The sequence below is a fragment of the Erythrolamprus reginae genome, chromosome 8 (assembly GCF_031021105.1).
Source record: "Erythrolamprus reginae isolate rEryReg1 chromosome 8, rEryReg1.hap1, whole genome shotgun sequence".
In the NCBI taxonomy this organism is placed as follows: Eukaryota; Metazoa; Chordata; class Lepidosauria; order Squamata; family Dipsadidae; genus Erythrolamprus; species Erythrolamprus reginae.
Genome location: NC_091957.1, coordinates 2,183,902 through 2,196,507, shown reverse-complemented (window position 1 = coordinate 2,196,507; position 12,606 = coordinate 2,183,902). Strand labels below are relative to the sequence as shown.

General features: G+C 43.2%; 1 protein-coding gene across 4 annotated transcripts in view; it reads right to left on the bottom strand.

Moving 5' to 3' along the window:
- Nucleotides 1-12,606, bottom strand: part of ABL1 (ABL proto-oncogene 1, non-receptor tyrosine kinase) — a 97,426-nt gene that overhangs the window by 29,412 nt on the left and 55,408 nt on the right. For 2 of the 4 annotated variants that reach the window (XM_070758477.1, XM_070758479.1), the window contains exons 2-4: nt 6,126-6,299; nt 5,174-5,469; nt 87-359 (exon numbers count right to left, since the gene is read on the bottom strand). In XM_070758477.1, coding sequence (XP_070614578.1) covers nt 87-359; nt 5,174-5,469; nt 6,126-6,299 — 743 coding nt within the window. The remainder of the gene's footprint in view (nt 1-86; nt 360-5,173; nt 5,470-6,125; nt 6,300-12,606) is intronic. The other 2 variants (XM_070758478.1, XM_070758480.1) reach the window with 1 other exon arrangement.

Here is a 12,606-nt window from a genome sequence, read left to right as displayed (position 1 = left end):
TAGTTTACAATGGCAAACCCTAACAACCATGTACCTTGATTATCAGAACTTTCACAGTACTCCATGTACCTTGTACTAACACTTACCTTGAGGGTTTTCACGGCCACGGTGAGGTTGTACTTCTTCCAGACGCCTTCGTACACCTCCCCGTATTGTCCGCCCCCCAGTTTGTGCTTCATCGTGATGTCCGTCCGTTCGATCTCCCACTTGTCGTAGTTGGGGGAGACCCCGTAAATGGTGGGCTTGTTCCTCTTGGGGGCAGGGTAGTGGAGGGTGATGATCAGCCCGTCAGCCACGGTGGAGTGATGGTGCACCAGCTCCGCCAATGTGTTGAAGCGGCTTTCCGAGGAGACATAAAGCTAGGAGAGGAGCCAAGAGAGAGGGTGAGCCCGGACGCCTTCGGAGGTTCCCCTTCTACATGATAAATGGCGGTGAGGTTCGCAGGCCTCAATTGAGCCAGAACTTTATGTCGTTAACCAAGATAGTTGAGTTTTTTGGATCACATTTTACAACCTGCCTTACCACGGTTATGTTGTCACCTGCCAGCAACCCGTGCAGCTTGTTGGGGGGGGAGTTTTGCGCATGTGGAAGTTAAACCCCACCAAGTAGCCACAGTTAACCACTATACTTAATTGAAGTCCTCAATGAAAAAACACTGCAGCAGGCTTTCTTGTAAAAATATATTTTACTTTTCTTATCAAGATACTTCTCTAAATAAATAAACTATCACAAATAATTCCCTCAACACTGTCAGACTTTCTACTAAATCTGCACTTCTATTCTACTAGTTTTTCTCACCATTCCTATCACCCATTTCCTCCCATGTTGACTGTATGACTGTAACTTGTCGCTTATATCCTAAGATTTTTATTAATATTGCTTCTTCACTGCTTATTTGACCCCTATGACAATCATTAAGTGTTGTACCACTGTGTATATTTTATTTTATGTACGCTGAGAGCATATGCACCAAGACAAATTCCTTGTGTGTCCAATCACACTTGGCCAATAAAAGTCTATTCTATTCTATTCTATTCTATTCTACATTTAACCACTATAATAAACTATCCACAATACTAGTATATATCTTTTATTACATCCACCACTGCAACCACTAAGCACTAACTAAAATAATAAATGCTGGATAAAAAAGTCCCCCCCCCCAAAAAAATTAAATCTAAAAATGCCAGCTACAACCAGTCATTCATATGCTTCCCCTTTTATGTTATATGTTATTATCTGCAAAACACATTGTATTTTTCCCCCCTTCTCCTTAGGAAATCCCTGTCTTTGATGTAAAAAGCCAGATTCTGCCTTTCCCCCTGTGGCTCATGTCAACTTTTACAAAAGATAACAAGATCCTGAATAGGCAGCTTTTGATAGAGGTTTTTCCAGAAATCCTGCAGGCTCTTTGAAATACCGATAAAGTGACATTTACTACACACCCTGAATTTTAACGTCCTTCTTCCCTTCTCCCATCATTTTCATCCCGGCTCAAGTTTAGAGTCCAAGGTAGCCCTTGACTTTGGACTGATGTACCGTACTTACTTTCCTTTCTTCCTCCCTTCCTTCCTCTTATTTCCTTCCTCATTCCCTTCCTTTCCTTCCACTTCCTCACTTCCTTCCTATTCCTTCCTTCCTTTCTCATTTCTTCCCTTTCCTTCCTTCCTCATTCTCTCCCAACTTCTTTCTTCCTCTTTCCCTTTCTTTCCTTCCTTCCATTCTCCTTCCTTCCCATTTTCTTTCTGCCTCTTTCCTTCTTTCTTCCCTCCCTCCCTTCATCCTCCCCTTTCACCTTTCTGCCTCTTTCCTTCTTCCCTCCTTCCCACTGTTTCATCTTCTTTCGGTCTATTTCCTTCTTTCCTTTATCCCTCCCTCCCTTTCCTTCCTTCCACTTCCTTCCTCTTTCCATCCCACCTTCTTCCTGCCTCCTTCCTTCCTTCCTCTTTCCACTTCCTTCTTCGCTTGCTTGCTTCTTCCCCTTCCTTCCTTCCTCCTTCGACTTCCGTCTTTGATTGCTTCTTCTCCTTCCTTCCTTCCCTCCTTCCTTCCTTCCTTCCTCCTACTTCCTTCTTTGCTTGCTTCTTCTCCTTCCTTCCCTCCTTCCTTCCTTCCTTCTTCCACTTCCTTCTTTGCTTGTTTGCTTCCTTCTTCTCCTTCCTTCCTTCCTTCCTTCCTTCCTTCCAGCACCTAGACAGGTTCTCGGTTATATATAAACACAGGCTCCTCTTAGCAACCAGAGGGAACCGCTGCTCCATTATATATGATTAATTCAAGGCAGTCTAAACGATTATCAGTCGCCAGAAAATGCAGCCGGCCATACACGAATTATTCATCCGTAGGCGTCTAGCAGTAGGATCCCTGTCGTGACAAAAACCACTCCGAGAGATAAGGAACCAAAAACAGGGGGGAAAAAACAGAAATGAAAACGGGATAGGAAAAAAAGAGGAAATTTAAATCCCGCCGTCATTGGCCACACTTCCTGAAAGTCACCTTAGAAGTCCAAATATCTTCAAATTGCCAAGGTTGGGAAACACTGCCTTAGAAAGCCTGTAGTTACAACTCTTAAGAGAAACCACTGGTGTTCCTTGACTTACAGCTGTTTGCTTAGGGATCATTAATGCCACTGAGTGATGTTACACTTATGGCCACTGCAGCGTCCCCCATGGTCACATGCCCAAAATTTGTAATTACAGTGGTACCTCTACCTAAGAACGCCTCCACTTATGAACTTTTCTGAATAAGAACCGGGTATTCAAGATTTTTTTGCCTCTTCCCAAGAACCATTTTCCACTTGCAAACCTGAGCCTCCGAAACTATAATCGGAAAAGGCAGAGAGAAGCCTCCGTGGGGCCTCTCTAGGAATCTCCTGGGAGGAAACAGGGCCGGAAAAGGCAGAGAGAAGCCTCCGTGGGGCCTCTCTAGGAATCTCCTGGGAGGAGACAGGGCCTCCACCCTCCCCGTGGTTTCCCCAATCGCACGCATTATTTGCTTTTACATTGATTCCTATGGGAAAAATTGCTTCTTCTTACAAACTTTTCTACCTAAGAACCTGCTCATGGAACGAATTAAGTTCCGAAGTAGAGGTACCACTGTGTGGAATGATGAATGTTGTTGGATCTTTGAGTCATGTGATCATCGTTGCCGACCTTCCAGTAAGCACAGTCGATGGACAAAGCTGGATTTGCTTAATGACCATGTGATCCACTTAACATCCACAGCGGGGGGGGGGGTTGTTAAATCAAATGTGGTCACATGACGAGCCGCTTGACCTCTGGATCTCTTAGCAATGGAAGTCCTGCCCTCCAATTGTAGTTGTTAAGTTTTAACGGCTGTCTACATACGGATTCCTTCCTTTATCCTTTAACCTCGTTTGCAATTTATCTTCTGTTTTCCGAGCTCTCCTGATACATTTGTAAGCGGATCCTGCTGCCCCCATTTCCCCAGCCTCCAAAAACTGCTATATTTTCAACACCTGCAGTTATTAACTTGTCCGATTAAATTAATAAAGGCGCGATTGGAGGGCTGGGGAAGAGATTCTCCAGAAGCAGAGAGCTGCACCATCTAACTCTACCTGATTTTCTCACGCCAGCCGGGCCCCAAGATATGATATCTATTTTATCAAACAACTTAATATTGTTTCATACGGTGGCGGCGTAGATAATGAGGGTCCAACGAGAATCTATTTCCTCGCCCGTTTCCTGGATGTTATTTTATTAAAAACAGAAAATCTCCTGCTGATAAAGAGCCCTGACAAGGAGCCTGTGGACGTTTGGGTGCTAATGAAAAATCCCCCTGGCTGTTATCTCTCCTTGGAAATGCTGATTAAAACAACTCTGCGGCAAGGAAGGCACCGTTAATCTGTCCCCCAGGTATTTCCACCGAGTAAGGATGGAGTGGCCTCTAGTGGAAGCAGCGTGGAAGAAAAAGCACCAGGTGCTCCTTTTAGTAAAATGACCCAAGTGATTATATGCGGGTGGATCTGGGAAAGTTGGGAAGCTGCTCCGCCAGTCGCCTTGGCAACGCGGAGTTGAGACAGGTCCACCTTGAGGTCATCTGTCTATTTCAACAGCTCTTGCTTCTTCTTCCCTCGCAAATCACGGGCTTTGATCTTGGCCATCGCTGCAACAGGGACCTGCTACTACCGTGACAAGAACCTATCTAGCCACCCCAGGCAGTCCTCGACATGCAACAGTTCAAAGTTATGACAGCATTGAAAAGTGATTGTTGCTGCATCCCCGTGGTCGTGTGATCGGAACTCAAGAAGCTTGGCAGCAGACTCATATGGAATGGAATGGAGAATAGAGTGGAGGGGAGGGGAGGAGAGGAGAGGAAAGAAGGAGGGGAGAGGAGAGGAGAGAAGAGGAGAGCAGAGGAGAGCAGAGGAGAGGAGAGGAGAGGAAAGAAGGAGGGGAGAGGAGAGGAAAGAAGGAGGGGAGAGAAGAGGAGAGGAGAGGAAAGAAGGAGGGGAGAGAAGAGGAGAGGAGAGGAAAGAAGGAGGGGAGAGTAGAGGAGAGGAGAGGAAAGAAGGAGGTGAGAGGAGAGAAGAGGAGAGGAGAGGAGAGGAAAGAAGGAGGGGAGAGGAGAGGAGAGGAGAGGAAAGAAGGAGGTGAGAGGAGAGAAGAGGAGAGGAGAGGAGAGGAAAGAAGGAGGGGAGAGGAGAGGAGAGGAAAGAAGGAGGGGAGAGGAGAGCAGAGGAGAGCAGAGGAGAGGGAGAGGAGATTAGAATAGAATTCTTTATTGGCCAAGTGTGTTTGCACACAGAAGGAATTTGTCTTTAAAACTGGTCACTTGTTGTGTGCTGGTTGTTTTATTTATTTATTTTATTTATTAGATTTGTATGCCGCCCCTCTCCGAAGACTCGGGGCGGCTCACAACAATATAAAAAGACAATGTAAATAAATCTAATATTAAAAAATAATCTAAAAACCCCAATTTAAGAGACCAATCATACAAACAAGCATACCATGTATAAATTCTATAAGCCTAGGGGGAAGGGAAAATTTCAATTTCCCCATGCCTGACGACAGAGGTGGGTTTTAAGGAGCTTGCGAAAGGCAAGGAGGGTGGGGGCAACTCTGATATCTGGGGGGAGCTGGTTCCAGAGGGTCGGGGCCGCCACAGAGAAGGCTCTTCTCCTGGGTCCCGCCAGGTCAACCCCAATAAAACTCACCTTCCCGTCCGAGGCGGTGTTGATCCGGTAATGGTAGACTCTCCCCTCGTATCTCAAGGAAATGGACCTCTGACCAGGACTGCTCTCGCTTTCCCGTACCAAAAAGCTGCCGTTGATCCCACTGCTGAGCAGGTACTCCGCCGCGTTGCGTGACACCGGTCCATGGTACCACGAATGTTTTTCCAAGCTGTTTACGGGGGTGATGTAGTTGCTGGGCACCCAGCCTTGCCCGTTCTTCGTCTGGGCTTCGCACCATTCTCCGTTGTGGTTGTAACCCAAGACACGAAGTTTTTCCCCTTTGGGGTAAAGAAGGCGGGAAAAAAACCTGATCACAACTCTGAGAATTGTCGGAGGCGACTCAGAGGTTCACGGGGAGCAATTAAAACACAGCGAAATAGCAAAAGGAGAGGATAGTTGCAGCACGGTCTTGAACTGTGGAGTCCTTGGACTTCTCTGAACATCCAGGCGTTTCATGACCCAACTAGATTACATCATCAGTGCTAGGAAGGTTTGTAGAGGAGAAGGGGGAGGAATAGGAATAGGAATAGGAAGAAGAGGAAGAGGAAGAAGAGGAAGAAGAAGAAGAAGAAGAAGAAGAAGAAGAAGAAGAAGAAGAAGAAGAAGAAGAAGAAGAAGAAGAGCTAGATGAGGAGGAGAACTATGGGATCTGTTTTCTTACAAACATTTCATTACCCAACTAGGAAACCTCATCAGTACTGGGAGGGAGTGGGGTTTGCTCTCTGTTTATACAGTGGCAAAATAAAACAGCAACCCCTTTTAAAAAATAATTTAAAAGGATAAACACCTAACTGTCAGGGACAGTGAGCTATTTAAAAAAGGGGGGAATCCAAGCTTTACAACAGATGAATTAATTTCTGCCAAGGCAAAGTCCTTCCCCTGAAATGCCACCCTCTTCTCTTCCTTCTCACCCCCCCCCCTTTGGAGCACTTACCTTTAGTGATGCTGAGTGTGTTGTCACCGCTGGCGACGAAGTCGTACAAGGCCACAAAAAGATTGGGATCATTTTCACCGGGCGCAGAAAGGAGGTTTTCTTTGGAATTCCAGCGGGCAGCTTCGCTCAGACTCTGCGGCTCGAATTCGGAGGCGACGGGCCGTTGAAGCGCTTCTGGTAGGAAGAAAGTTGAAGGAGAAAGAAAAACAGAAAGAAAGAAAGAAAGAGAGAGAGAGAGAGAGAGGGAGAGAGAGAGAGAGAGAGAGAGAGAGAGATATTATTTTCTCACCGGATGATTTGAGCTCTTGGCTCTTCTGTTCTCGGCTGAGCCTACCCTCAGTTTTAAAAAGAAAAGAAAAAAATTATCGGAACAGCCCAAAAGGAAGAAGGCAAAGTGAATCGGTCTATTGTGAGTCCTGCACAATGCCACCACCGCAGGGTATATATTCACGTGAAATTCTCTTGAAGTCAATTCGAGGGGATTGAATGGGATTCCCTGGAACAAAGAGGGATTATTGGAGAGGAGAGTTCCATGCAGCCTAAATCCAACACAGCATTTAAAGTCAGACATTTGCAGACATTTTCTCCTTCTCTCTTTCTCTGCACTTTTTCTAGAGTCTCAATATCCTTTTTACATCCTGGCGACCAAAACTGGCTGCAGTATTCGAAGTGTGACCTTACCAAAGCCTTATAAAGTGGTATCAACCCTTTAGGTGCCCTTGATTCTATCCCTCTGTTAATGCAGCCTAGAAATTACTGACCCCTCGCATCCTGGACATAAACTGTTTCAACTCCTACCCTCACTACACACTACACTACACACCAAGATAACTAGACACAAGAACAGTTTTTTCCCAATTGCCATCACTCTGCTAAACAAATAATTCCCTCAGCACTGTCAAACTATTTATTAGGTCTGCACTACTATTACTACCAGTTTTTCTCATCATTCCTATCAGCCATTTCCTCCCACTTATGATTGTATGATTGTAACTTGTTGCTTGTATCCTTATGATTTTTATTAATATTGTTTCTTCATTGCTTATTTGACCCCTATGACAATCTTTAAGTCTTGTACCTATATTATTCTTCACAAATGTATATTTTATTTTATGTACACTAAGAGCATACGCACCAAAGACAAATTCCTTGTGTGTCGAATCTCACTTGCCCAATAAAGAAAAAGAAAGAACTATGTTGGCTTTTTTGGCAGCTGCTGCATACATATACTGTACCTATGCATTTTGCTTTTCTTGCCTAAATGTAGAAGTTTATTATTTTTGTTTTGTAAGCATATTCCCCACCACCCTCACCAAAAATGATTCTTCTTTTTACGAACGCTTCTCACATCAAGAATGGTGGAAGGTCTTAAGCATAAAACATATCAGGAAAGACTTAATAGATAAATGGTCAAAGCAATGGAAACTGCAGTTTAATGTTTCCAAATGTAAAATAATGCACTTGGGGAAAAGGAATCCTCAATCTGAGTATTGCATTGGCAGTTCTGTGTTAGCAAAAACTTCAGAAGAGAAGGATTTAGGGGTAGTGATTTCCGACAGTCTCCAAATGGGTGAGCAGTGTGGTCGGGCAGTAGGAAAAGCAAGTAGGATGCTTGGCTGCATAGCTAGAGGTATAACGAGCAGGGAGAGGGAGGTTATGATCCCGCTATATAGAATGCTGGTGAGACCCCATTTGGAATACTGTGTTCAGTTCTGGAGACCTCACCTACAAAAAGATATTGACAAAATTGAAGGGGTCCAAAGACGGGCTACAAGAATGGTGGAAGGTCTTAAGCATAAAACATATCAGGAAAGACTCAATGAACTCGATCCGTACAGTCTGGAGGACAGAAGGAAAAGGGGGGACATGATCGAAACACTGAAATATGTGAAAGGGTTAAATAATGTTCAGGAGGGAAGTGTTTTTAATAGGAAAGTGAACACAAGAACAAGGGGACACAATCTGAAGTTAGTTGGGGGGGGAATCAGAAGCAACATGAGAAAATATTATTTGACGGAAAGAGTAGTAGATGCTTGGAACAAACTTCCAGCAGACATGGTTGGTAAATCTACAGTCACTGAATTTAAACATGCCTGGGATAAACATATATCCATCCTAAGATAAAAATACAGGAAATAGTATAAGGGCAGACTAGATGGACCATGAGGTCTTTTTCTGCCGTCAGTCTTCTATGTTTCTATGTTTCTATCACAACAATCTTGGGATTTACAACATCTATTAAATGCCACACATTTCCTCAAAAACCAGGAAAGGAAATCAGCTTCCAGTCCTTTGGTGACCAGCCAAGAGCGATGGGGGGGAAAATGCAACATGTTTATTGACCAAACCCAACGCAACGTGAGTGAATTTTTGGGTATGTAACTTATCAGTTCTCCAGAAACTCTATTTTCTTTTTCCAAAATTGCAAGCAAATTTCCTTAGCAATTCTGTTATTTCCTCTCCGTGACATTCATACAGTCATTTCTGCTACACTATTGTTGATTTCCATTTTTTCCCTAGACTGAAAATTGCATCAGCAGGTCACTAGTTTTGGGAACAAAATAGTGACCCGTTAAAATTGGTCACCTGCTAAAAAAAAAAAAGCTTGGAAAGCTGTCCAAGCTTTGGTCAACTTTCTGAAAGGTGTAACACAATAAAATAAAATAAAAAACACATAAAAAGAGGTCACAGACTACCAGCTATTCATTTCAAGATACGATGGAAAAGATCTTTTTTTTTTTTTGCTCCAAGATATTCACAGAAGGAAGATTAATTTCAGCAGTGAATTGCTCTAGGCTTGTGGGATATTAAAGTCTGAGGGGTCATGGTAAACCTACAAAGATTACTCTCTAAAAACAAAACAAACAGAGATGTTGTGTGTAAGAAGATGGGGAAGAAAAATAAAACCTGAATCCTGGAAAAGTAGAAATGAACAGAACCAAATAACAGAGTTGGAAGGGACCTTGGAGGTCTTCTAGTCCAACCCCTTACTCTAGTGGGAGTCCCCACACCATTTGAGACTACTGGATGTCCAATTTCGTCTTTAAAATATCCAGTGATCGAGCATCCACCAACTTCTTGTAGCAAGCTGTTCCACTGGATTATTGTTTTCACTGCCCTTAGTTCTAGGTTGGATCTCTCCTTCATTAGTTTCCATCCATTGCTTCGGGTCCTGTCTTCAGGTGCTTTGGGGAACAGGTGGACCCCCCTCTTCTTTGGGGCAACCCCTCAAATATTGGAAGACTTGCTACCTTGTCAGAGGAGGAATAACGGATGGAAACTGACCGGGGAGAGATTGAACCTGGAAATAAGGAGGAACCTTCTGACAATGAGAGCGATCGGCCACTGGGACAGAAGTTGTCTGTGGAGGTTGTGAGAGCTCCAACACTTGGGACTTTCAAAGGGAGACTAGACTGCCATTTGTCCGAAATGGTGTAGGGACTCCTGCTGGAGTAGATGACCTACAAGGTCCCTTCCAACTCTAGTAACCTGAAGCAAAGGTAGGCTTTGCATGGGTTTGATCTATTTTTGGAAATAGCTTGTATTTGGTGTGTGGCATGTGTGGTCTTTTTCTTTCTCACTTTTTCTTTCTTTTTCTTCCCTTCCTTCCTTCCTATTTTTCCTTCTTTTTCTCTTTCTTTCCCATCCTTTCTTTTTCTTTCCCTTCCTTTCCTCCTTCCTTCTATTCTTTATCTTTCTTATTAGTTCCTTTCTTCTTTTCCTTTCTTCTTTTCTCATCTTTTATTTCTCTTTATTTTTCTTCCTTCCTTTTTTCCTTTTTCTTTCTTTTTCTTTCTCTCATCCTTTTTTTCTCTCTCCTTCCTTCCTCTTTTTTTCTTATTAGTTTTCTTCTTTTTTTTCCTTTTCCCTCCTTTCTTCCTCTTTCTTTCTTATTAGTTTCTTTCTTCTTTTTTTCTTTCTCCCTTTCACGTCTTTTCTTTTTCCTTTTTCCTTCTTTATTTTTTTTCTTTCTCTTTTCTTTTCCTTTGATCTTTAAATGGGATGTTCAACTCTGCCGGGATAATTTTCTCCTTCAAAAAACACCTTTTCAGTCACGTCATTTTTGTTCCCCTAAAGGCAGTATTCTTTGGGAGATTTCCACCTGGTTCCTTTTTTTTCCCCAGGGTTTAGCAGAGGCTGTTGGGAAATTTTTCTGCACAGGAGGGGTCACACATATTGCAAGGAGGTGGGGGGAGAGCTATGCAAACTGGCCAGCCTGCGCTGCCAAAAATCTTTCCTTCTTCCGGCCACTTGAGATAATATTTACCAGGTGGAATCGAGTGGAAAAGAGGATACAAACCAAAATTGGTGGAAACCACAAAAAGGAGCGCTTGGTTAAGTGCCCTGGATTGGTATCTTTGGAACTAAACCAAGTCTTTTTTTTAAAAAAAAAGAGAAAAAAGAGGGGGGGGAGAGAAAAATTGGCTCACGCAAGACATTAATTCAAAAGCAGTTGGAAGAAAAATTGTCCCACGCCCGGCATGTAATAAACAAAGAGAGCAAGGGATAAGAAGCAGGTTGGGGTGTGTGTGTGTGTTTGTGCACGCCTGTGTGATTGCCAAGTGTGAATGGAGAAATGCGATCTGGCAGATGGCAGATCTGGAGAAGATAGTACTTCAGTTCTTCAATTACAACTATTAGTGACTGTTTGAAGTTGGATAACTGTTCGTCTGAAGTGGTGTAGGGTTTGCTGCCTAAGCAGGGGGTTGGACTAGAAGACCTCCCAGGTCCCTTGTTGTTGTGTTGTTGTTGTTCTTGTGATTACCTCCAAGATCCCTTCCAACTCTTATTCTATTCTATTCTACTCTACTCTATTCTCTGTTATTATTCTATTCTACTCTACCTGCCTTCTATTAAGGACCTGTATACTGCACGAGTCAAAAAGAGGGCACTGAAAATATTTACTGACCCCTCGCATTCTGGACATAAACTCTTTCAACTCCTACCCTCAAAACATTGCTACAGAGCACTGCACACCAAGACAACTGGACACAAGGACAGTTTTTCCCCCAAACGCCATCACTCTGCTAAACAAATAATTCCCTCAACACTGTCAAACTTTTTACTAAGTCTGCACTGCTATTACTACTAGTTTTTTCTCATCATTCCTATCACCCATTTCCTCCCACTTAAGATTGTATGATTGTAACTTGTTGCTTGCATCCTCAAGATTCTTATTAATATTGATTGTTTCCCCATTGCTTATTTGACCCCTATGACAATCATTAAGTGTTGTATCACATGATTCCTGACAAATCTATATTTTCTTTTATGTACACTGAGAGCATCTGCACCAAAGACAAATTCCAATCGCACTTGGCCAATAAAGAATTCTATTCTATTCTATTCTACTTTACTCTATTCTGTTATTATTCTATTCTATTCTATTCCATTCCATTCTATTCCATTCCATTCTATTCCATTCCATCCTGTCCTATTCTATTCTGTTATTATTCTATTCTATTCTATTCCATTCCATTCCATCCTGTCCTATTCTATTCTGTTATTATTCTATTCTATTCTATTCTATCATATCCTATCATTATTCTATTTACTCTGTTCTTTGTTATCAATCTATTATACTCTACCCTACCATACCCTACCTTACCCTATTTTATCACAGCACTGAAAAGTGAATTATGATGTTTTTTTCCACACTCATGACCATTGCAATATCGCTGTTGTGGTTAGCTCTGGCCCAGCTCCTGCCCCAAGGACTGTGGATGTGGGGGAGACATCCACATGCTGCAGGCCTGTTTTGCCCCCGGTGGAATCGGGATGATGAAGGCTCCTCTCACCAAGAAGACATGAGTGACAGGGAAGAGGAGAGTGGGGCAGACAGCTCAGAAGGAGATCAATTATCTAGCTCCTCCTTGGATTCAGAACAAGAGTTAATGATACAGCCACGCATGCGGAGAGCGATGCATAGGCAGCAACAACTGAGAGATTATTATCAAAGAAAATGAGGCCACCTGTGGTTGGGTGGGGCTGTGGTCATTAGTGAGGCTGCTATAAACAGCAGCCTGTGAGTTTGGCCATTGTGGAGGACTGTGAATTGCCTCAGAACTGATAAGGGACTTGTACAAATTACCAGTTTGTTTGGAGACCAGTGCTCTTTGCTATCCCAAACGAGGGCTTAGGTTAAGTGAATTTTCATTATAAAGAACATTGTTTTTAATTTTCAAACGTGTGTGTCTGAAATTTGTACCTGTGAATTTTTGGGAGGAGTCTACCAGAGAGCCCGACAGAACAATCACCCTGGTCACGTGATCAAAATTTGGATGCCTGGCAAGTGACTCATATTTATGACGGTCGTAGAGTCCTGAGGTCACGTCGTCCCCTTTTGTGACCTTCTGACAAGCGACGTCAATTGGGGGAGTGGGGGAAACAGATTTACGTAAAGACCATGTCATTACATTTACAATGGCAGCAATTCGTTCTTAACTGTGGCAGAATAAATCGAGGACTACTGATGCGACGG